At 33.6% G+C, this 23,200-nt stretch overlaps 1 protein-coding gene across 1 annotated transcript; it reads left to right on the top strand.

Annotated features, from left to right (window-relative positions):
• The first annotated feature begins 6,349 nt into the window (after positions 1–6,349).
• Positions 6,350–22,055, top strand: LOC140757995 (uncharacterized). The gene is made up of 6 exons (XM_073093933.1): positions 6,350–6,684; positions 7,707–7,912; positions 13,164–13,299; positions 20,143–20,276; positions 20,974–21,133; positions 21,907–22,055. Exons 1-6 carry the CDS (start codon positions 6,639–6,641, stop codon positions 21,996–21,998), a joined length of 774 nt encoding a protein of 257 aa, XP_072950034.1. The 5' UTR covers positions 6,350–6,638; the 3' UTR covers positions 21,999–22,055.
• Positions 22,056–23,200: the final 1,145 nt, after the last annotated feature.

Raw genomic sequence — 23,200 nt, 5'->3', positions numbered from 1 at the left:
TACTGCGGTTAACTTATATAGGAAGCGATTGTGATAGTCTTTAGGAGTGACGGAATCCTTCTATATGGAGTTAGTGAAAATGTGCATTGGCGTTTGTGACTACATTCGACATAGATAAGTAAAGATTACTCACTCCTAACAAGAAAATGTACCCAGTTTTGAGAATTGAAATAGTTGCGTAAAAATGTTTTGCCACGTCTCCGTGCTAAAATGTCCCTAAAATATTTGAAATAATTATTTATTTATTATGTAAATTACGCAGTATTAGTTATTTATTCGTAAATGTTCCCTAAAATTGTTTTTATTTGTGAAGAATTAAAAAAAAGAACTTACTAATAAGCCGTTTGTGGCTTCATTCAATTTCAAGGCGGCGAAGTATCTTTACTAATCTATGTCATTCGATTACTACTTTAATTTCTAATTTCGTAAAGAAAAGAGGTGCAATCACGAATTAAAATAAGACGACTTTACTTACTTACATTTTCAATGCCTAAATAAAAGCGTTGGTAATAGTTTTGTTATTTTTACATATGTGAGACATAACAATAACTTTAAATTTTTGCGCGTACATAATTGATTTTTCTTTCGTACTATCCTAGTAATGATATACATAGATAATTCTGTAAATATAGACCCATGTGAATATCAAACTCATTTAAACATTACCTTATGTTAATAAAGTAATTTAATTGTTAGAAGATAAGATTAAGCTCAGTTCGCGGAAGCACTACACGAGAATATCTCCTTATAAAAATTATCTCGTTGCGGATCCAATTCTTGGATCTTGGAGAACACTCGAGGCGCTTCGATAAAATTAATAATTTATTCCAATAGTCTGATGCAATGGAATACCGTCGCTTGTTCTTGCTTTGTCCTCTTGATAACAGGTAAAACTATGAGTAATATTCAATATGAAGTTATGTCTATAATACTATTATGTAGTAAACAGGGTGGAATAATAATCAATCTTTGAAGTAAAAGATTTAATAGTCTAAAAAGGCTTATGCTCTTTTCTTCGAGTTATATTTAAGACACATTGGGGTACTTTAAACAAAAATATTCTTTGTTTATATTTCTTTAGTAATGATTAGCAATGTAATACTTATACTTAAATGTTTTAATGAATTTTATCTTTAAAACGAAAATTGTTATCAATCAAAATGGAATCATCATGAATTCAATACAAAATACAATAATAAAATTGACCTAACATAGGATTTTTAACAAGTAAGCATAAGTTGAAACGTGTAAATACCCAATACTTCAAAATAAATGTTTGGATATCCATCAAAATGTATTAAATCTAGGCTTCGCACATCAATCATACGTAGATCCCTCATGCCACGGTAACATGACCAAAACATGCGCTACGAGCGGTCGACAGTCAAGTTTTTATTAATTGAATTCATGAAACTCGTTCCGCTGGAAAATACGCTCAAAAATCCCGGCCAGAGCCTTCTGGCGCAAATTAAACTGTGAATATCACAGGAGTCTCTGGCGCGAGCAATGCATTTCGCAAATGCAACGTACCTACCTAATAGATGAGAGCATCTATTTATGAAGGCGCGCCATCCGATCTGTTGTTGTATTTTTCTACCACTTCCGATGAAATTATTTCCTCCGACGTCTTTTGTAGGGTCGGTTCCTTTCGCTTTACTCGAAATCGGACTCCGTTTCAATCCATTCGGGCCACATTTCGATTAAAAGAAACACGAATTGCACCGAGACCAAGAGGACTGACGACCCGAAAATCAGAAAGGAAACTATACTTTAAAGAGCATTCGATTTTCCGGATATGTTCTAAATTATGCAACCATAGCATAGTAGCTACAAAGTTAGATTACCATATATAAAACTGTAATTGTACTCCAATATCTAATACATGCGATTAATATGTAGGTATATTTACAAATCGAAAAATATTTTTGTTGTCAATAATATGAGTATTTTCTTAACGCACTCAAGAGTCAAGTTCAATCTGTAAATTTATCTTTAAGAGTCGCAAGCACAGTTCCAACCTCGGCGAGGATTCTATCCATAAATTGACATTGTGTATATTCACTTAAGCTGTATGTCCATTTAAAAATACTGCTACTTAAGCTTTCATAGAGCGTTCCACCTTAGATGTGTCTGCTTTGATATGGGATTATTATAAGCTGATACAATGCAATTTCAAGCTCGCGACCGCATAATAAGCTGTTTACGTAAATCTGGCTTCCGATGAATGCATAATGTAATCAGTGACTAATAATATGCGACCTGCCAACGCTTACCGGTAGATGATTTAAACTGAAACCACGATCGTTTTAAAAATATTATTATGCCTACCTTATTTATAGCAGCATTACTTATACTAGGGCTTCAACGGGTGTGGTAAGGTTTTGTATGTCTCTTATGTAGGTCGTAAGTGTTAAAAATCTACAAACGCAAACGAAATAATTGCTGGTAACTTCATGTGCGAGTCTATGTTTTGGCGGGGACGCTAAACCGTTGGTCTCAGTTATTATCATTAGATAGCATATCAAACCTTGTTTTAGTCTCTTTTGTATATTTTAACACTTGTGACACGACCAATTTGCATTGGAACCGCATGGAGGAAACATCTGATATTCCTTGAGATGGTGAGAGACCAGACTTAAGTAGTAGTGAATAGCCACAAGGATGTAAGTACCTAAATTGTCTTTGGACAGCGAAAGCATGATAGCTTGGCTAACAATGTGAATCTGTTGTGTTTTAGTTTAAAGGATTAAGTACATATACTAACAAGAAGTGTTCCAATTTAATTCTATGTGCAACAAAGTTATTAGTGATCGACCACCAGTAGGACTTCGAATCTATTTGTTGTTATGTTTATACATGTATATAGTGACCGCTTAATATCAGGTAGTACACATGCATGTTGCTTATATTGAATAAAAATGACTACAGTTAATGAGCATATTTACGTTCATAAATGCTGAAATTTTATATAATTTTATCGATAATGTATGTCAACAGGGCAGAAAATTATAAACGGATAAACCATACGCTTTAAATTTTCGATGCGATAATATGACACCTTTGGGAGATTGCCGTACATCGCATTCGTATCAATTAATGTTCATTGAAATTTATGTCACTTTTTAAACACACTCAGTAAAAGTATGTATTATATTAATTATGGATTTGTAGTACATATCGTGTAAAAATCCAAAGTGGGTAGATACAGGGTATGTAAGTTGCAAAATGCGTTTGTTTCACAATCACTGTTTTATATTTTCAGTACGCTCTGAACATAAATATTTTGTTTAAGTCTTTAATTTTCTTGTATACATTTGAGTATTACAACGCAAAATTAAGACTACCCATAATACTATGAAGGTGGTCGAAGCCTTTGTGGTTCGACTCCGGCGGGATGACCGCCACACCTATTTCTGCGTAATAACAGCAGTGGTGTTAGGCGCTGCTGTGTTCCGTTTTGAAGGGTGTGATAAGGGAGACATATTTTTCCGAGGCGTTCCAGCTTAGTCCTCAGGGGTAGCGGCGCATCTGTGGCCGACCTCAGGTAGGAATATCTAATCCTATCTGGGGTTGATTACAGATGTCCATGGGCGGCAGTAGCCATTTACCATCAGGTGGACTGCATGATCATCTGCTACTCCTATATCATAAAAAATACGAGTACATTGATACAATAAATTGAAACAAATATAATAGTAATTAAAAATTATCTTTACGTTGCGTATTGCTAATGAAAATACTCCATATACAATATTTTAATTAAGCATTAATTCGAGTGTAATAAAGCGTAGGATAAACATAATTAAAAATGCCAGCAACAGCACCACCGATTTTCCCATAATATAATTAAACATAAATAATTGAAGGGAACCGTAATTAGGGTCGCCGCCGTATTGATACGAGATAAGAATTTAAATAAAAGCTTGTTTAATATAAAAAGTAAGATTGGACTTAAAGAAGCTATGATTACACCTTATTTCTTAAGATTCTAGTGTTTTAGTTTATTAAAAAGAGTTTACTTAAAAGTAAGCAAGAATCGAAAATAGAGTTAATATCATAACGTGTTTTTGTAATAATTGCAGAATACATATCTTCAGTTTAAATATTTTACTTTTTTAATATGTTACATGTAAACATTTGGAAATTAAATATTTTCTAGTTCAATATACCTTATGTTCAAGGGTTTCTTCGGTGAATTCAAGAACTCTCAGACACGTAGGTTTCGTCACGACATTTTCCTTCAGTGCTACAACAAATAACACTTAATTTCAAAATCATCAGAGGTGCTTGCCAGAAATTCGAACCTCGAACCCCGGATTCAAAGACCGAGTTTTAACCACTATACACACTACAAATATATAATTTCTCATAAATAGTAGCTAAACAATAAATTTTATGTATATGAATATATCCCGTCACACATCGTTATACGTAAACATACTGCAAACGATGGTATAGGTAAAGTTGTAATAAAAAGGCCAGCACTTCTTTATTTTGGACTTTGACAGAAATACGAAACGAAAAATATGAAGGTTTTAGCCGGACAGGCTGGACTCACATTAGCCACGTGGCTATATCAAAGCGATGTCTATGGATTAGTGACGGATTTAATAAATAGGTAATTTGCTAATGGCATCCGAGTGGCTCTCTCCATTTATACCGACACTGCGCTTCTATATTGGAGATTGGCAACGAAAAACAAGACCGGTTTGAAAAATAGAGTTACGTATAGGTATATGTATTTGTTGTCTGCAAACCGTTATTAGAAAATGGATTGAAATTCTCTTTGTCTTAAATTTCCTCTTTTTTACAATTCAATTATAATGATATTTTGAAAGTACTCTTTTTTATAAAGAGAACCTCTCTATTCTATGAATTAAAAAACATACATTCGACTTCTCTGTCACTACTAAGTAAAAAATAAGTTTAAGTTCTAAAGTCGGCGCACCAATATATAAAAAGCATATATACGGTCGAATTGAGAAACCTCCTCCTTTTTTGAAGTCAGTTAAACAGATTCTCGGAATTTGCTTCAACCCCGATCTAGATTTTTTGCAAGAAGCTTTAGTGTGGGTGTCGTAACAAACATTTTTTAGAGTTACCACAAGTGAAATTATTTGCTAATCTGCTTCTTAAAATATTACTCACCTCAAAAAAAAAAGTATCATTTTAAAATTTCATAGTCGACAACTATGGTAAATGTATAAACGCTATCTTAAATTTATTGACAATGAGAATTCCCTTTGAACTCAGTGGTAACGAATTTTCTCGGTATCTTTTTGCATAATTTTCTAGATTTTATCATCTGTACTAACGGGCTCACTTTAATTATACTCAGACAAAACGTGATGAGACCGATCCTTTTAAAATATTGAACATATGTATTTTTTCAAATAACTGTGTAGCTTAGAATAATACTTTTTTTTGGTGAATGTCGTAGGAGATGACTAAGGATTAAACCTACATATGTGCAGCTTGGGCAGAATGTGCAGAATGGGCTATTGTCACTCTGCGAGGTTTTTTGTACCTACCTACGCCATTCGCGATTACGGCTGAAGTCCTTCACCTAGGATCATTTGTAGCAGTGCAGTTTAGGGTATCATTCCACTAGAAATGTGGGAAGTAACCAAGCTTTGGATGTGCTTCAAATACCCCAATAGGATTGCTTAAATTTCATTCGTTAAGCTTAACTTAGCTCTGGTAGCCAAGCTATGAAGAGATTCTACCTAATGGTTAGAGGTACGGATGTGAGCTAAAGATCTTTTTATAGCACATCGTACTTATCTATACCATACTTTTTAGCTTTGCTTATCTTCGACCTCGCACACCGCCAAGATACCTCGAATTAGTGGAAAGGCACTTAAAAGCTGACAGATAGTTATTGAAAAAGAACTGTGAATTAAAGTATCTATATCTACTGCTAAAACGTTTCGTACTATTGGTATGGAGCTACCGGTAACGACTATGGTTATTGACGAATTTTTGTGTTGATTGTATTAGCATAATAATATGAAGAGAATTACTTAAATAATACAAGCAACAAACAAATATAACCAAACAAGATAATTAACAAAATTGTTATTTAAAGTTGAACCAAATTGCAAATTGTTTCTATATGATCATGACTTTATAGGTATTATTAATAAGAACTTTGTTCTACATATACTCATATCAAATACATACTATATACTTAATAATACACCTAATTATATTTTCACCAAGCACCCACAATACATACCAAACAATCACTTAAATCAACTGTAAAATGTAGCACGCAGAGAAGAAATCGTAACTCGTCTACGGAACGTAGCGTTATCGGCTACGAGTGTAGCAACAGTTGCATCTCCGCCGCGCGCCGCTACACTCGCTTTACGTCAAACGAAGTTATATTTCGTCGTTCTTCACTTGTTCCGCGTGAAATTCAACTTCATTTATTTGTCAACTTCACTTCAAACTGGATGCTTCGGACAATGTTTGAACAATGTTAGCTTGTGTAACGTTTTGAAGTGAGGACTTTTATACATGAACTTTAAAATGACTGATAGAAATTTTGTTGTACTTTTATTATAAAATGTTAACTTGCATTAAGCAATGATTCCTGTTATAATTATGAGTGACTGATTTACAAATGTGAGACAATGAAGCTTGTACTGGCAGTTAACTTCTTTCTCTACTATACAAAAGGTAATTTTTAATACTTTTTTGGCAGTAACTTTTAATATTAGCTTTCATTACAAAAAAAGTGTAAACATATGAAACAATATTTTTACATATCAGATTTACACACAACTACAAGGATTTTAAGAAAACCAACACTTTTTGTAGTTTTAAAATTTATATATTCTTTTTTTTTCCTCTTTATTTTAAATGCACATTTGTGTATCTAAAGTAATAAAAAAATACATTGCATATAATATAAAATAAACGACTAGACTCAGTGAGTCATTCTGACCACGTTGAAAAAGTAGTCTTGACCAATTAAAATTACAATAAACAAGGATTACTCGTTAAAATGTCTATCATTTTAAAGGACCAAAAAATAAGAAAAAAAAACTTTTAAACAGTTTTTCGATAACTTATTGTATACTAAGTTAATATTCTCATAAAAAATTAAGAAGAATTAAAATCGGCTTTTCAGATAAAATATACCTTTAATGGTGTATCGTATTTGCATGTATCGCGTTATAGTAATTCAAAATACATTAACATCAAGTATGTCACGCAGTGTCACGTAAGGTTTCTGTAATCTTGGCAGATTTAGGCCAAAGATGGCACACGACACTAGCGTTACGAATTACATATTCATTTTAGAACACGAGTATGTATTGTAGATTATCTTGTAGATGTAGCTACAGAGACAGCTATCGGAAATGAGGGAGTTTGGGCGCTTCCGTTTAAGCCGTTATCTACACATGCTTGTTATAGTACCTTGAATAGTATTATCTTCATAACATAACACCAATGCAATAGCGTGATGTAAATAATAATAAACATAGCTAGAGTCTTAGTTAGTTGTAATAAAAATAAACTTCAATAATATTAAGTCAGACCATATTAGAACAGCTTGTTGGAATTTGTCATCCCAACTGTGAAGAAAGACCCTCATTAAGCTTTGGAACATAAAAAATACAATTCAGTAATTGGCTATGCGCTTATTTCCTACCTCATTTCCATAAAATAAACTTAAAGATTTCTTTATATTCCAGTATCAATATGTCTACGGGTAGTGGGCGTATCAGTGCCCAGTCTGAAGCAGCGCGGCGAATCAGTCACGCTGACGTGTGACTACGACCTGGAGGGCGGCAAGCTGTACTCGGTGAAGTGGTACAGAGACAACGAGGAGTTCTACAGATACATGCCGCGGCTTACGCCCCCACAACACGCACACCGCCTCGACGGAGTGAGAGTTGATGTAAGTAGCTTGTGTGTGTGTGTGTTATATGTGTAATAATGATGACGTTTGACTACGACCTGGAGGGCGGCAAGCTGCACTCAGTGAAGTGGTACAGAGACAACGACGATTTTTAAAGATAGCTGACGCGGCTGACGCCCCGCAGCACGCGCATTGCATGCGAGTAGCTTGTATATGTGTTGTATCTTGTATGTATAGTGATGATGATGTGTAACTTCGAGGTTTTTTTTTATAATACAAGAGTAGCAGACGAGCATGCAGTCCACCTGATGGTAAGTGGCTACTGCCGCCCATGGACATCTGTAATTAACCCCAAATAGGATTAGATATTCCTACCTGAGGTCGGCTACAGGTGCGCCGCTACCCCTGAGGACTAAGCTGGAACGCCTCGGAAAAGTCTGTCTCCCTTACCACACCCTTCAAACCGGAACACAGCAGCGCCTGACATTGCTGTTATTAGGTAGAAATAGGTGTGACGGTGGTGCCGCCAGAGTCGAACCACAAAGGGTTCTACCACCTTCAAACGTGGAGACGTGGAGGGCAACAAGCTGTACTCGACGAAGTGGTACAGAGACAACGAGGAGTTCTACAGAAACACGCCGCGGCATGGAAATCGCCTGGACAGAGTGAGGGTTGATGTCAGTAGCTCGTAGCTTGTATATTAAGTATGTATAGAGATAATGAGGTATGACTTCGACCTTGAGGGCGGCAAATTATACCTGGTGAAGTGGTATAGTAACCACGAGGAGTTCTACTAATAACTGCCGCGGCTGACGCGATTTAGGGTTGATGTGAGTGGGTTGTAGTTGATGTAAGCTAGCTAACTTGTAGGGTACATTCATGTGTGAGCGTTGTGTGTATGTTTATTTATTTTTATTTGTATTTTAAATATACTTTTTATTTATAAGTATGCACTGAGTTTTTATAAATAACACTACATAATCTGAAGAAAATATATATACCAATTATTGAATAATCTTCTAACAATAGTGACTTGAAATGGTGGCAAAGCTATTATATGTTTTACTTGTCTCGCAAGAATTGCTAGTCACCATAAAATACCTATAGGAAAAATCTGTTAGCAAATATACACATATTGTTAGTGCTCTGATAGAAGCATCTTATTTATTACACAAAGAGATATTTATTTCGCGCTACGAACTTTGCATCTTTGTCGCGATTGGAACGAAATCCTTTGAAAAATGCCGTATTTTATAGCGAATTTTATGTTATTTTTCGCAAAGGTTGTATTTATAAAGTGTTAGAATTCTCGTTAAAAGGAAAAATAATGTCACAAGAAGACGTTTTTGAACTCTTAGCCCCACTCCTCTAGTCGTGGGTGCCATGAATAAAAACGAAGACAATAACACAAAAACAGACACAAAACTGAAATCTAAATTCAACAATTTATATATTTTACATGTATGCCTGGCCAGTGATCGAACCCGGATACAACAGTGAAGTAGAACATGTGGGTGGTGACGCCTTTTGATATCCAAATACTGGACACCATTACCGTAACCTTTATTTCTGAAAAAAACCCTTAATAGCTTGGAAAAGGGGATAATTGGTGACAAATAAGAATTAGTGGCCAATACATGTCGAATGTTTTAGACCGCCAATAAGATCTCCGACAATTTTTTCCAACTGCTATTCTATGTTAACTAGTAGTCACCCATCCAAGCCCGACCTCGCCCAACATTATTAAACTCTATCGATTCTATCTAAACAAACTGCAAATCTCTGCACACCTCTAAACGCAAACAGCAGTAAATAATTACAGAACACTCAACATTAACTGACACTACTGACTTAACATAGATTGACCCGATGCGGACACGTTAATGAAAGTCATTTGTGAACACCGATTTAGGATAATGTTCACGGACATAATGACTGAAGCCGCACAAAATGGAAACTGCGTTCTGTATGCGAATGAAGAGACGTTAAGCGGAATAGGCGAATGAACAAACATGCCATAATTATAATCTGTTGTTCAATGACGTAGGTATAATGACCGACACGACGCCTAATCTCATATATCTACCTTTTGTAATATTTCTTAATCTCAAGCTCTTTTTCTTAAGCGTGAGTGTGGCAATGATGGTGGTGTGTGTGGTAATGATTTTGAACTGAAAAAAATAAAAGCTTTTCTTTGGTAAATTAAAATGTACACTCGTAACATAATATATAATGATAGCACGGAATCGTACTAGCTTCAAAATCAACCATTACAGAATTTTCTTGCACTTTAGCAATAGCGATGAAAATTAATAATTAAGTCTGTCACTACTAACCCCCGAGCTGACCCACTCCGGTCAGGGAAATGCGAGTAATTTGTTAACTGTGATGTTAACGGTCTAACGCTGTCTTGGAACTCAATAGAGAGGGCAAATAAACAAAACAAAAACACAAACACTTAAACAAACCAAATAAGAAACAAGTAAAAAATTAGTTAATAAAAGAAAAGTAATTGCAACCTTAGAATTTATTTTTTATTTGGTACTTAATTTAAATGTTATTGCAAAATTATCGAAATAATGTGTAACTCATTTAGTTTTCTCTTTCGAACTTTAAATAAATAAACCCATATACCTAAATGAACGTTAATTATTTCAAACACAATCTTACAAATTGAAGCTGACTGCAAAACCTTTATTACATATTCCAAATAAATACTATGTTTTATTCCTGAAAACTTTAAGGGATTTAGATATAGTCAGTTCAACTTAACAAACCCAACCGTAAAGGTAGTAATGAATAAATACAACTGTCACAACAAACCGCACTGACTGACTGGACCAGTCACGTTAATGGAAGTCATTTGTAAATGGCGATGTTTACGACCAACGCGTACGCGGCTTAATGAAAGAGGCCGCACCAAATAGGCAACGGGCAAAATAGGCAGTGGGCAAAATAGGCGAAAACACCGTTGTTGCAAATGCCGTTGCATTTATCGATTGGAACACGCGTTTCGGCTTAACGGTTCGGCACAGGTTTGATTATAAACGACTAACGAATAGCGTTAAGTCGGATCATGTTATTGGAGCCATCTGCACAAAAGCTAAGATAAAGATTGAAAGGGAGGATTTATTATATATTTTATATTTTCTACGCATAGTAAATGTAAAGCCTTCGTCTTTAGTGTCAATTAATGTATAGCAAGGTGATAACATTTTTTATTTCTATTCCAACTGTTAATGTATAAACTACAAACGTTTCAAGGGTAATACCCTTGAAACTCAACGTACCTCAAATCAACTTTTATTAAAAGGTTTTTATAATATTTGAATTTATTACTTTACTTCTTAACTGACTTCCCAAACGAAAACAGTATGAGGTTGTTTTAAACGAAAGTGTTAAAGTAATATAACAAAATAAAAAAAATAATTGTCTTAAAAAAGCAATGGACTAAAAGTTTGCTATTACCGGTACATAGCTTTCTTATTACGCTATCTGACAAGTGGATAAAGGCACTAATATTTTTATGCAGTGCAATTTTCGTTTATTGCAATCCTATATGAAACGTCGTTGATTTTTTTATACATATTACTCATACACTTATTTTCAATAAATGAACTTTTTCGAATGAACAAATTACCTTTTTCGTGTTGTATTTAGTAAATTCGTTACGACTTATTTTGATACCCTTTAAACCTATTCGTTAGGTATTCTAGAGATAAAATAGATTAAAGTAAGTAGAGTTACAGAATATTATCTTTATCAGGTTTGTATAATCATTTCAACGATAAAGACTATTAGAATTCCTCGAAACATAATAAGCCCTTAAAATGTTATTCATACGAATGAAAATTGGTCTATTTAACTGTAATTTAATAAACCCCTGTATTTAAATGTAGACCCGGAAAGTAAATTAAATAATTTTATTACTTGATTGGATAATTAATTAATTAATTACAGTTTCTCTTCCTATGTCAAGGATGTCTTGCTTCGTAATAAAACTTATGAACAGTTGCTTCCCTTCTTTGAACATTTATAGTTATCAGAGAGCCTGAAATATATAATTAAAATCCGTTACGTAAAGCCACGCAACCTTATATTAATTATAGTATGTGAGTGTAGCTTCATTAGGGTAAAATTGATCTCTAAGCACTGGTTGTGTCTTTCATCGAAATCACAGCGTTTCTGAAATAAAATTGAGTCGCACTAGCTCAATAGAAGTCTAATTAATGATTATCTTTGAAAAATTGAAAAAGACTCGAGTTTCCCTTTAACAGATCAGGCGCTAGGCGGCAATTTAATATTTTAATTAATTTAATAAATTACCAATCAAATCAGAAAGTTGAACTCTTTCTGCCCCTGCTCCACTTATTTTTTTATATTATACTAATTTATATCAGAAATAGGTACACTCTAAATACTCTACATTGCTGGTGAGATTCCACGAATGTCGTACTTACCTACATATTATTGTTAATTACATTCCAACTCTATCCTCAATATTTACAACGAAATTGTGTTTAATGTCAGTTAAGTAGGTACATCCATGTTACCTAGTTATAAACGACAGTGACCATATAAAATCTGGTAGACTGATTTGTTATTTCCATTATAAAGTTCTAAAATAGATCTACTAGTCACCTATTTGTTTTTGTATTTATATTCTATTAAAATTAAAACTTGAAATTCTTCAAATGTTCCACAAAAGCTTCAAATTTATTGTACCAAATACAAGTACGAACTCAGTGTGCATGTTAGCTATAAGGCCGTCTTCAGTAGGTACTTTGGTTGCGTAGGTAGGTACTTTAGCAAAGCTTAAGACTAAACTTGTGACATGACGCTTAGCCGCTTACAAACTATGCGTGAGTCTTGTGGGCTTGCGGCTAATGAGGACTTCAGTTAGAATTCCTTTAAACACGATTCTAGGGTTCCTCAATCTTGTTAATAAATGTTAACAATGCATGTTCACAATTATTAGAAAGCAAAGGATTTTATATGTATATTTTTTACAGAAATACAAAAATGTGATCTAGCGGAAGCTAGACTAATAAGCAATTTAATTATATTTTAAACTTTTAAAACAACTATACGAGTATAGCTATGCTGAGTGTATATAGAAGTGAAATGTTAAGGTTAGTCCACCAAATGGCCAAATCCGGAATGGTAGAGTGATACATCTCTGACAACTTCATGCAATATTTTCTATCGTTTAAACTATATTTCCTCCTTTACAAACGCATACATAAAACTGAACAGAACGTGTTTAAATATACCCAGTATCTGTTCCCAGCTAGAAAAGTCGAGTGCCCGTCGGGTTCACCTCCGAGAAGTTACACTGAAGTCCCGCGGGCTGTACCGATGCGAGGTTTCTGAAGAGGCACCCTCCTTCCACTCCGCACAATCTGAGACTTTCATGGAAATATACTGTAAGTTTACGACTATTGAACTTTCTTACGCGTAACTACCTATTATGATACGGTGTAATGAACTTTCTTGATGATTTAACATATTGATACTAAAAGTAAGCAAAGAACTAGAATAACGTGCTAATTTTGATGAGTAGGCCTATCTACTACAACGAATCCAATAAATACAGCGAAGTTATTAGTAGATATGCTCTAGTATTGGGTAGTAAAGATTTCACATAACTTTAATATTAATTTGTACCTAAATTCGCCAAATTCGTGGTACAGCAATAGCACAGTGAAAATCAGAAAGGTCTGCTATGCAAAGTGTAGGTTGACGAGGTTGACCCCAGTGAGACTGCTCTAATTTATGAAATGAACTGTCCTATATGGTGTTTGTGTACATGTCTTTGTGTATCTATAACACACATAAAATTGTGTGGATTATACTTAAGTTACTTATTTATTACGTACTGTATAGAGAAATGTAAAAACTGCCAAAAACAAGGTCATTATGTAGGTAGTTAGGTATATACAAATTGCAAAGATATGGGATTTTATTTTTCCCAGAAATATTTCAGGTTGATGGTATGCAACCGAACATTTTTATTACAAACCAAAGCCTCCCTTGTTAACAGTACATAGGTATACCTACATACGCGTGAAAAAATAAAATTAAAATTCAACACCTATTGGAAATTCTTTTCACCTTTCACGCTTTGTACGCTTTCATTTTGAACGTGTTTCTGTTTTGTTTACATATACGATACACATCTCTATTCCTATCTCAGTGAATGAATACGTTGCTATTAAAACTTTGATAGAGGTGAAGCAGGATAGGCAAAATCTTTTCACTAGAAAAGATACGCTAGTCACATATTGTAATTGTTATAGATATTTTTATATTACGTTGAATAAGGTGCCATCGATTGTCGAAAGACGTTTGTATCACCCAAAGTTGCCAATACTTTGCTAATTCTCATAATTGTTAATTCATTGCGCCTTGTACCTATCTAGTTGTTGGTACCTACGCACATTATTTATATTAATTTTAGGTACATACTTAATACATTTTAGACTCCTGACCCAAATCTAGACTAAGCCTAAGGAAATGTCAAAAATATTTCAAGTAGAAGTACCTATCGTCAAGTTTTCTCGTTTCTTTTTTTCGTCCATAAAGTTCCGACCATCATAATTTCTTAGTAGATTTCCAGTCAGATAGGCAGCTGATCGTAAATCTCACATCTGAATGCAATGTTTGTATGAGAAATCATATTGCGACGCCAAAATCATTCCCATGGAAAGCATCTCGGCAGATAGGCGGCCGATCGTAAAAACAAAAATGGCGAAAATGCAATATGGAAATGAGTGTCATTGCGCCGAATAAATTTGGAACAGGATAAGAGAATGTTCACGCTTACTTTTAGTATAGGTATGATTTGTTTCAGTCTATTTATCCCATTAGGGAATAGGTTTTTATAAACTTTTTATTGGGTATGAATCGCCTATATTAAGTTTGCTAAGTGTTTTATTAACTCGAGATTAAGTAAATTTAGTCAGTAGGTACCTACTTATGACAGAAATAACCTTCTATATGAAATCAAACTCATCTTGAAGGTCTTGAAGTCATGTAATAATATAGTCACATAAACGGTACAGAGTAACGATATAACAATTATACGTAAGTAAGTTCACACTAGTGATTAGAAGTATTATAACTACACAAGTATCTCCGTTATTCGACTGCTCTTGCTGAAGTCTCCGACCAGAATGTCGCTCTCTGTTAATTCGAGCGCCGCCAAGGTGTCGTCCCCACTTCACCTACCCGCATCTGTTTTTAAACTGTAGTATCAAATGAGTCACTTATTACTTTAATGTAACGTTATAAAAATGTGATATCGTTAATATCCAAGCTTCTTATTAACGACGATAACATTCGGCCGTCCTGCTCACACGTTCGTCCTCGATCGTGTATGGTCTGATGCAAGAGCTGCAAAAGAAAACCAGTTGTTTAATGCCTAAGTCCAGAAGAGTTACACATTTTCTTGTAATACCGACTCGCACGTAAGAGGCCCGAACTGTTTATCAAAAACATGGCTTAAACTCTACGCATTTTCTTGCAATACCGACTCGCATGTAAAAAGCCCGAACTGTTGATCCGAACCAAGGCTTAAACTAGGTGATGTTCATATAGAATCACACTAGTTGTGTATTACCTAGGTTATAAATCTGCCCCAACAGTGTTCACCACGGATTTCTGTTGCAGGCATAGTTCATAAGGACTCTTTACATAAATGTCATATGCGCGACAGGTATTGAAGCGAATGCATTAGACCATTGTTAAATAATAAAACACACGGTTATAACTAGGTGATGTTCATATAGGATCACTCTAGTCATGTATCACCGCAGTTTTTATACCTTGTTTACGATAACATTCGGCCAGTGCTCAACTCAAATTTACTCTAAAAATGCAATATTCACTCAATGTAATACATCCACCCAACATACATACATACATACACCCAACCATATGCATCACCAAGAGACACCCGCGAACATTACACTGCTCGAGGCATCTGCACTAATCCATCTTAACTACAGATAAATAAAAATCAAACTAAAAAAGTTTCCTACACCTACAGTAATGACAACATCTAGCTGCCCACTTTACTTATGTCTGGATTCTAAGTCCAATAGTTAAATCTCTAACAACTATTGATTCGATAAAGTTACGCATCAGAATAACGACGTTAATCTTATTAGTCCATTTCGGAATGCTCAACAACCTGTTCAATAACTGTTATACTGATAGATAGATAGATCTATAGTTGGCCACTAAATGAATCTGTGCGACTCAAAATACTATTATAAAATTATTTTATTACTACTTAGTACTTCTTTTAATTATTACAATGTTATTTTATACAAATAGTTGCCTTTCCAATGTACGTCTTTTATCAACTGATGAAGCAGTATCAAAATAATAATATATCGTGAATATTTGAAATGAATGATATCAAAGTTAAAGACTAAATAATGGTAAACAAACCATGAATTTCACACAATATAACACGTATAAGTTGTATGAACCCAATTTTTTTACGTTATTTATCACAAATTCAAATTATTTCTTTCAAAGTAGGGCCACATAACCCACTTTTGAAAGTCAGAAAGAAATTTCATTACATTAAATTGAATTTATATTCAGTTATAATAATACATACTATTACATGAATTTCAAAATTTAATTAACAAAGCAAAGGACCCATGCGTTCACGTCAGCGACATACTTGTCAATTGTGTATGGCTTAACTACTTAACTTTTTTTTTTTTTTTTATTTCACCAAAAGTTTTAAATTAAGATTCCCATAAGGAAGTTATAGTTTGGGCTATTTTACTGTAAAAGTTATGCATTTTACTAAGGAAGATTTGCTAGACTTTACGCAAACGTAGTTTTTTAAAAAAAAAAATCAAATAATGTTATGGAAAGAATAAACACATTAAAATGGTCCGTTAATCTAAACGGAGTTTAAACAGACCTTGTCTTACATTGAGTTCCTCGGAAGCGGATTTTTTTTTTTCCGTAGGTAGTTATCAAACGGATAGTGTTATTGAATACACACTCGTAAACTACCTACCAAGAAAAATGACTTCAGAAACCGGCCATTATTTAACTATACTTATTTGTGTCTACAACTGATAAAAGATTTTTTTTAAACACGCTTTTATTTTTGCCACGCTTTTATTAACTTGACCTGTATGTATGTAACGGAATATTTGAATTCGATTTTTACCTACTTTGAACGGTCAGATTTATTTAAAAATTTTGAAATACTTATGACATGACATGATTTTAATAATCTTGTCCGATTCTAATTTTGTCTCATCACGATCGTCAGATTTAAAACTATAACTGTTTTACATAACATGTGGCTCCTTATCAATCACAACCTAAAATTTCTATGACCTGAAAAAGGTCTATTAAAGTTGATCATGATTTTATACCAGCCAGCCAAACAAACAGTTAGTCAAACTATCTTATGATACACCTTATTACCGAACAATTCATATTTATTATATATATTTCAAACGCCTCGGCTTCACCTGACTTTTATATAGTTTGTAATAAAAATTATATTAGTGCGTAATATCTGTATAGATTATATTAATATAATATGTATCATTTACAACCAACACTCTCAAGGAGATGCTCGATGTTTCTATAGAGAAAACCTAGACATGACGCAATTGTGAACCGTATGAAATTTATATGAAAAGTAAATTATTGTATAAGAAAATCCCATCGAAATGTACCTATGCTTTTATTTGATTACATTATTATTCATTTGGCTATGATATACATATAATAAGAATGAAATCTTCACGTGTTTACATCGAATATATTTGAAAAAGAAAAATTGTCTGTCGGTTTGTATGTTTGAAAATGCATTAAAACCAAAACTACGAAGTTGATGTCAAAAGTATACATTTTTTTTTTAAAAAACATTACATGACCAGGTAATGGAGAATTCCAAATTACTAACGTACTCCGTGATCTTGACAGAGGGCATTGTATAATTCAAATTATATTTTGAATCCACATGAACAAAGTCGCAGGCAAGACTCGTTTTAAAAATGCAATTCAAATTATATTCTGACTCCACATGAACAAAGTCGCAGGCAAGACTCATTTTAAATATGGTATACAAGAGACTATCTAAATTTATGTAGGCTTCAGTGACCGTTTCTCACTTAATACGTATAATAACTTAATTGCTGTAACTTGTAAATAGAACTAAGCTCAAGTTATAAAAGCATCAATTTATTATTATTATTATTATTATTTTACTTAAAATAATTTATTCTCAATCCCATACAAAGTGGATCCCGTTTATCATTTCGTAAATGGCTCACATAATTGATAATATCGATAGTCTAAGCGTCTCAACGTTTAAGGTACAAACTTCATTTACCAGTATTTGATAGTGCCCAATTTTCAAACCAAAAGGACGTGTAATGTGTCAAATTCAAATTGAAATTTAAAGATTTAAAATTACGAGATGTAAAGAAATATTAATACAAAACGAAACGTTGCATACTAAATTTAAAACAGACATTTAATATTATGTATAAGTGAGTCAGTCAGAAGTAGAATGGGAGATAAGAGAGATATTTTTATATATAATATTCCATGACCGCTGCGCATAAGTTTCTCAGTTTTCTTATAGATCATTAACTAATGTGCATTTATACTTTATGGGAGTCAAAACACAGTAGTACACAGTACTGCGTGAATTCGCCTAGAATTGATGGAAATCTAAATTTGGCAACGTACGTATGCTTCTTTCATAACAATTACGTATCAAGTATATGAAATCAAAAGGAAACTTTCATTGATTTATAAAATGAAAATGTGAACAATGTAGATGTGAATGCAAGTTTATTTTTAAATATAGTCAATTAATATCCAAAAAAAAAAAAACAATAAACCTTAAACTCATTTACCATTTCCCTCCTGGGTACACTCAGCCACTCAATGCCGTGGTCGTGATACTTTTTTGCAGGCAGTTAAATATGTACCACGTAGATATTATACATTTCTGTACAATTATGAATAATCAAAATTTTGCAACTTAATAAACGTGTCACTTATATCAAGTAGGTATACTGTACTCTGTAACTGCGTTTGTTGCTACCGCATAGTCCCTTCCATACAATAATAACAAACGCATATAAGTAAACCCCGTTTGAAACATTAAAAGTTATCAAAAATAAATTCAAATCTAACCTGTATGCAATTTCTGACGTACATTAGCCTATATTAACAACCATTAGGTTCCCATATCTATAAAGCCTGACATTTAAGATTAAAGATCCTTAAAATATTTTAATAAGTACGTGTATTTCTATATATTTCAAAGTAGGTGTAACTTTAGAACAATTAGGATTTACTTTTTACACCACAGAATTTAACCAAACGGACAGATTTACCACAAGAACTGCCTTGCAAAATTACTTTTAGACACTTCTTCACAGAAAATGCACTTATTTTGAAGTAAACACCTCAGTTTACAATGTTAACAAGTAATTTGATAAGAGTAAAGTTTGTTCACAAAATTTAAGTATATCATTTTCAGAGGGTATTAACATTTCATTGAATTACTAGTCTCAATCTATCCATTTTCTTAATTCAAATGAGTTTTCCCTTACATCAACGACATTTATCTACCCCCATTTTTACTTATTCTACCAAGATGAATTCACATATGACATAATAATGTTTTAACTCACGGTTTTTATTCCTGTGTCAAGTATGTTCGTACTTACGAATCGCCGTCCATGATTGTGAGCTGGTTCTTGTACACTTCTGATGAAATCAAACTCATCTTGAAGGTCTTGAAGTCATGTAATAATATAGTCACATAAACGGTACAGAGTAACGATATAACAATTATACGTAAGTAAGTTCACACTAGTGATTAGAAGTATTATAACTACACAAGTATCTCCGTTATTCGACTGCTCTTGCTGAAGTCTCCGACCAGAATGTCGCTCTCTGTTAATTCGAGCGCCGCCAAGGTGTCGTCCCCACTTCACCTACCCGCATCTGTTTTTAAACTGTAGTATCAAATGAGTCACTTATTACTTTAATGTAACGTTATAAAAATGTGATATCGTTAATATCCAAGCTTCTTATTAACGACGATAACATATATAACTCATTCTGTCATAGTTAGGTTAGTATTATTTAGTTTTAGTATTTTATGAATATAATAAAAATAATTACTGTATACGTAATACCTATACCAAATTGAATGACGGCAACTTTGATTTGTAATAGCGATTGTTATCTATTTACAGTTTTCCCGCGCGAGAGTCCTCGTATCGTAGGACATGAGCGTCCTTACGAAATCCTGGAGCCACTCGACGTTAACTGCTCTTCAGCTAAGGCGTTTCCAGCTCCTGATCTTCAATGGCATATTGATGGACAAAAAGTGGGTACACTAACAAACATCGTGTAGGTACATAGATAAGTAATGTGTCTAATTGTGTAGGTATGACAAAGTTTAAAAAGCTGTCGTTATCTGTAATGTTAATTTAGCTACTTCTTTATATTATAAAACTGTAAATCTGTAATGTATCTACTGTAAGTCAACTAAATACAAATTCAAGCCATCACGTAAAAATTCCCTTACAAGCCTATTATTATAAAATAGTTCGGCACAATTTTAAGGTTCATGCCTACCTAAGAGGGTAATTATCTTAAGATGTATTCATTCGTAATAATTACTGTAATATTACATAGTTGTATATAATTTTAAACTAAAATTATCGCGGAGTTGAGACATTTTATTATGTAACGGGTACTCACGATCTGCGTTTTAAAATTTCTTTATTGCCGATATTTCGACCCAGATGCATGGATCGTGTGCAAGTCACAAATAGTACAAAGTACGGTGCGTAAGGATACTATTAGCACAGTATAAGTATATCCTTATACTGTGCTATTAGTGTTGCGTATCATGATATGGAACCTACAAAAGAAAAACGAACTAGACGTAGAGTAGATAGATTAATCTACCACTAGTGCTTACTTGTCAACGGTTTCTCCCCGCAGGTCGTGAGTACCCGTTAGATAATAAAATGACTACATAGTTGATTGAAGGTGATTATGACAACGATGAATTACAGGTCACGGACCAATCATTACTGATCGCATACGGCGCTAAACCTGCGCCACAAGGTTTACTGGTCTCCACACTAGGACTCCGAGCGCCAGCCATGCCACATATGAAACTACGGTGCGTCGCCATCATAGGACCGCACAAACGGGAACGAATTGTTACAATAGGTACTTAGTATTTATGAAATAATATCTTAAGAACAATAAATGAATGTAGGTTTTACCTTTCACACAAGTATAGTCCTCGCGAAACTGCTAGTCCGCTCTGAAGTTGTTGCGAGCAGGTGTAATCATACAATTTGCTATGGCGACGCGATTCATTTATATATTCAGAGCGGACTAGCAGTTTGGCGCGGACTATACCTATGTACTAAGTCACTTCAGCCCATGAACATCTGAAATAAACCCCAATAAAGATAATTATAATAATAGAATATAGCAATCATACCAAAATCCAATAACATAATCTCATACCCCACATTTGGTAATTAAGTTGGAGCGGTTCACGTTCCTGACGTATTTAGAATATTAACTTGTATCATTATTTTAAGTCCAAATGAAACTTACGTAATATAAAAATATACTGAGTATTTACAATAAGCATGATTATGGTATTAAAGATCAAAGAATACTAAAGATTTTAAAAATACCTTAATCAATGATGGACTTTGAGATTTTTTTAATAAAATTAAGTTATAAAATAACTATCTTTGTATAAAATCCTGTAAGAAAGTGACGTTATAATACTATTTGCATTAAACCAATTAATTTAGGTACTGCCGAAGTAATAGTATTTTTTACGTAACAATAAACCTATATAAAAATATAATATAAGTAGTTAATACTAATTAGTCTTGTTCTAATCCGAATGTACCTAGTATACCCAAAATGAACTTGGCATAACCGTTCGCCTTTTTAAATTATTTTTTATTACTTTCCAGAAATCAGCTCCGCAAATCGTCACAAAACATCGACATTCGTGACCGCAGTACTGCTCACCATTATAAGCCTAATTTACCAAAAGATATTGTGATACTTTTAATTATGTAAAATGTAATTAATATTTGTACATAAAGGATAATTTAAAATATACTGTGTTCATTAATCCCTTTTATCAAAAAACAAACGATGTTTGTGTCGTTTAGAACCATATTTATTCACTTATTCAACAATACAAACATTAAGACAAAATATATCGTAGGTACATACACTAATTTTTCAAAATATAATTAATATACTTTTTTCGAGATACAACGAAACGGAATATAGTTACGTTAGTACAAAAATAACTTAAGCTTTATAAAAATAATCGTTAAAATTAAGTTCCGATAAGTCTAAGCTACGGACAGAAAAATCTAGATTAAAAATATTGAACCACATAACAATGTAAAATATGAGGGAATTTATTGACTCATATAATACAATAAAATAGTTCGTAATCAATCCACGTTGGAACAGGTATTCCGGTATTCCAAATCTCTCCCCTTGCAGAGAAACACCAATGTCCAGCAGTACATCATAAAGGGCTTGTAGCCTAAAAAATTTAAGCAACGTCGAATAAAATAAAGAATAAGCTTCCGCAAAATTTAGTTTCTTATATCAATAAAATAAATTCGGCCGTTTCCAAAATTTTGTCCGTGATAACAGATAGACATCACGTTTTGAAAACTTTTATGTTTTGGTATCGTGCACATATGGCCTTCCAAATTACATTACGCCGATGTGCCTCTGAGCTGATTCAAATATTCAGATCACATGAATAAGAGCATCGAGCTGTACCTCAATGCAAACTAATCGCTCATGGATTACATACATTACATACATAAATCGGTTTCATAGAATACTCAACAGTGACTTAATCTCATAGAGACTGTATGTTTTAAGTAAACGAGTCAATGTAACGTTGCAGGACTAAATGGTGCTAATAAATAAGCCGATTTAAAATTTTAACACAAGTTTAAATACTAGAACCATAAGCTGAGGTATTTTACGGAGTTTCCCACATCTATCATAAAAATAATAAAACATAATTTATAGAGAAGAAAGGTCCCCGAGTGGCGACTACTTTTAGGCAAAAGGAGCACAGGTCCCCGACCAGGTGGACCGAGGACCTGAAGAAGACGGCGGGAAACCTCTGGATTCTAAGGGCACGGGACCAGTTGGAGTTGCGCCAATTAAGGGAAGCCTAAGTCCAGCAGTGGACTTTAAAAGGCTGATGGATGGATGGATAGTATA

This window comes from Epargyreus clarus, unplaced genomic scaffold (assembly GCF_041222505.1).
Source record: "Epargyreus clarus isolate Ecla_fem2 unplaced genomic scaffold, WU_Ecla_fem_2.2 ptg000005l, whole genome shotgun sequence".
Classification (NCBI taxonomy): domain Eukaryota; kingdom Metazoa; phylum Arthropoda; class Insecta; order Lepidoptera; family Hesperiidae; genus Epargyreus; species Epargyreus clarus.
This window is presented reverse-complemented; position numbering and strand designations above follow the sequence as displayed.

Bases quoted from the DNA above. Each gene is read 5' to 3' on its own strand.
- LOC140757995 (XM_073093933.1), top strand. From the start codon at position 6,639: ATGAAGCTTGTACTGGCAGTTAACTTCTTTCTCTACTATACAAAAG. The intron at 6,685-7,706 runs GTAATTTTTAAT...TTTATATTCCAG, and splicing joins CTTTCTCTACTATACAAAAG to TATCAATATGTCTACGGGTA. The intron at 21,134-21,906 runs GTACTTAGTATT...ATTACTTTCCAG, and splicing joins GGAACGAATTGTTACAATAG to AAATCAGCTCCGCAAATCGT.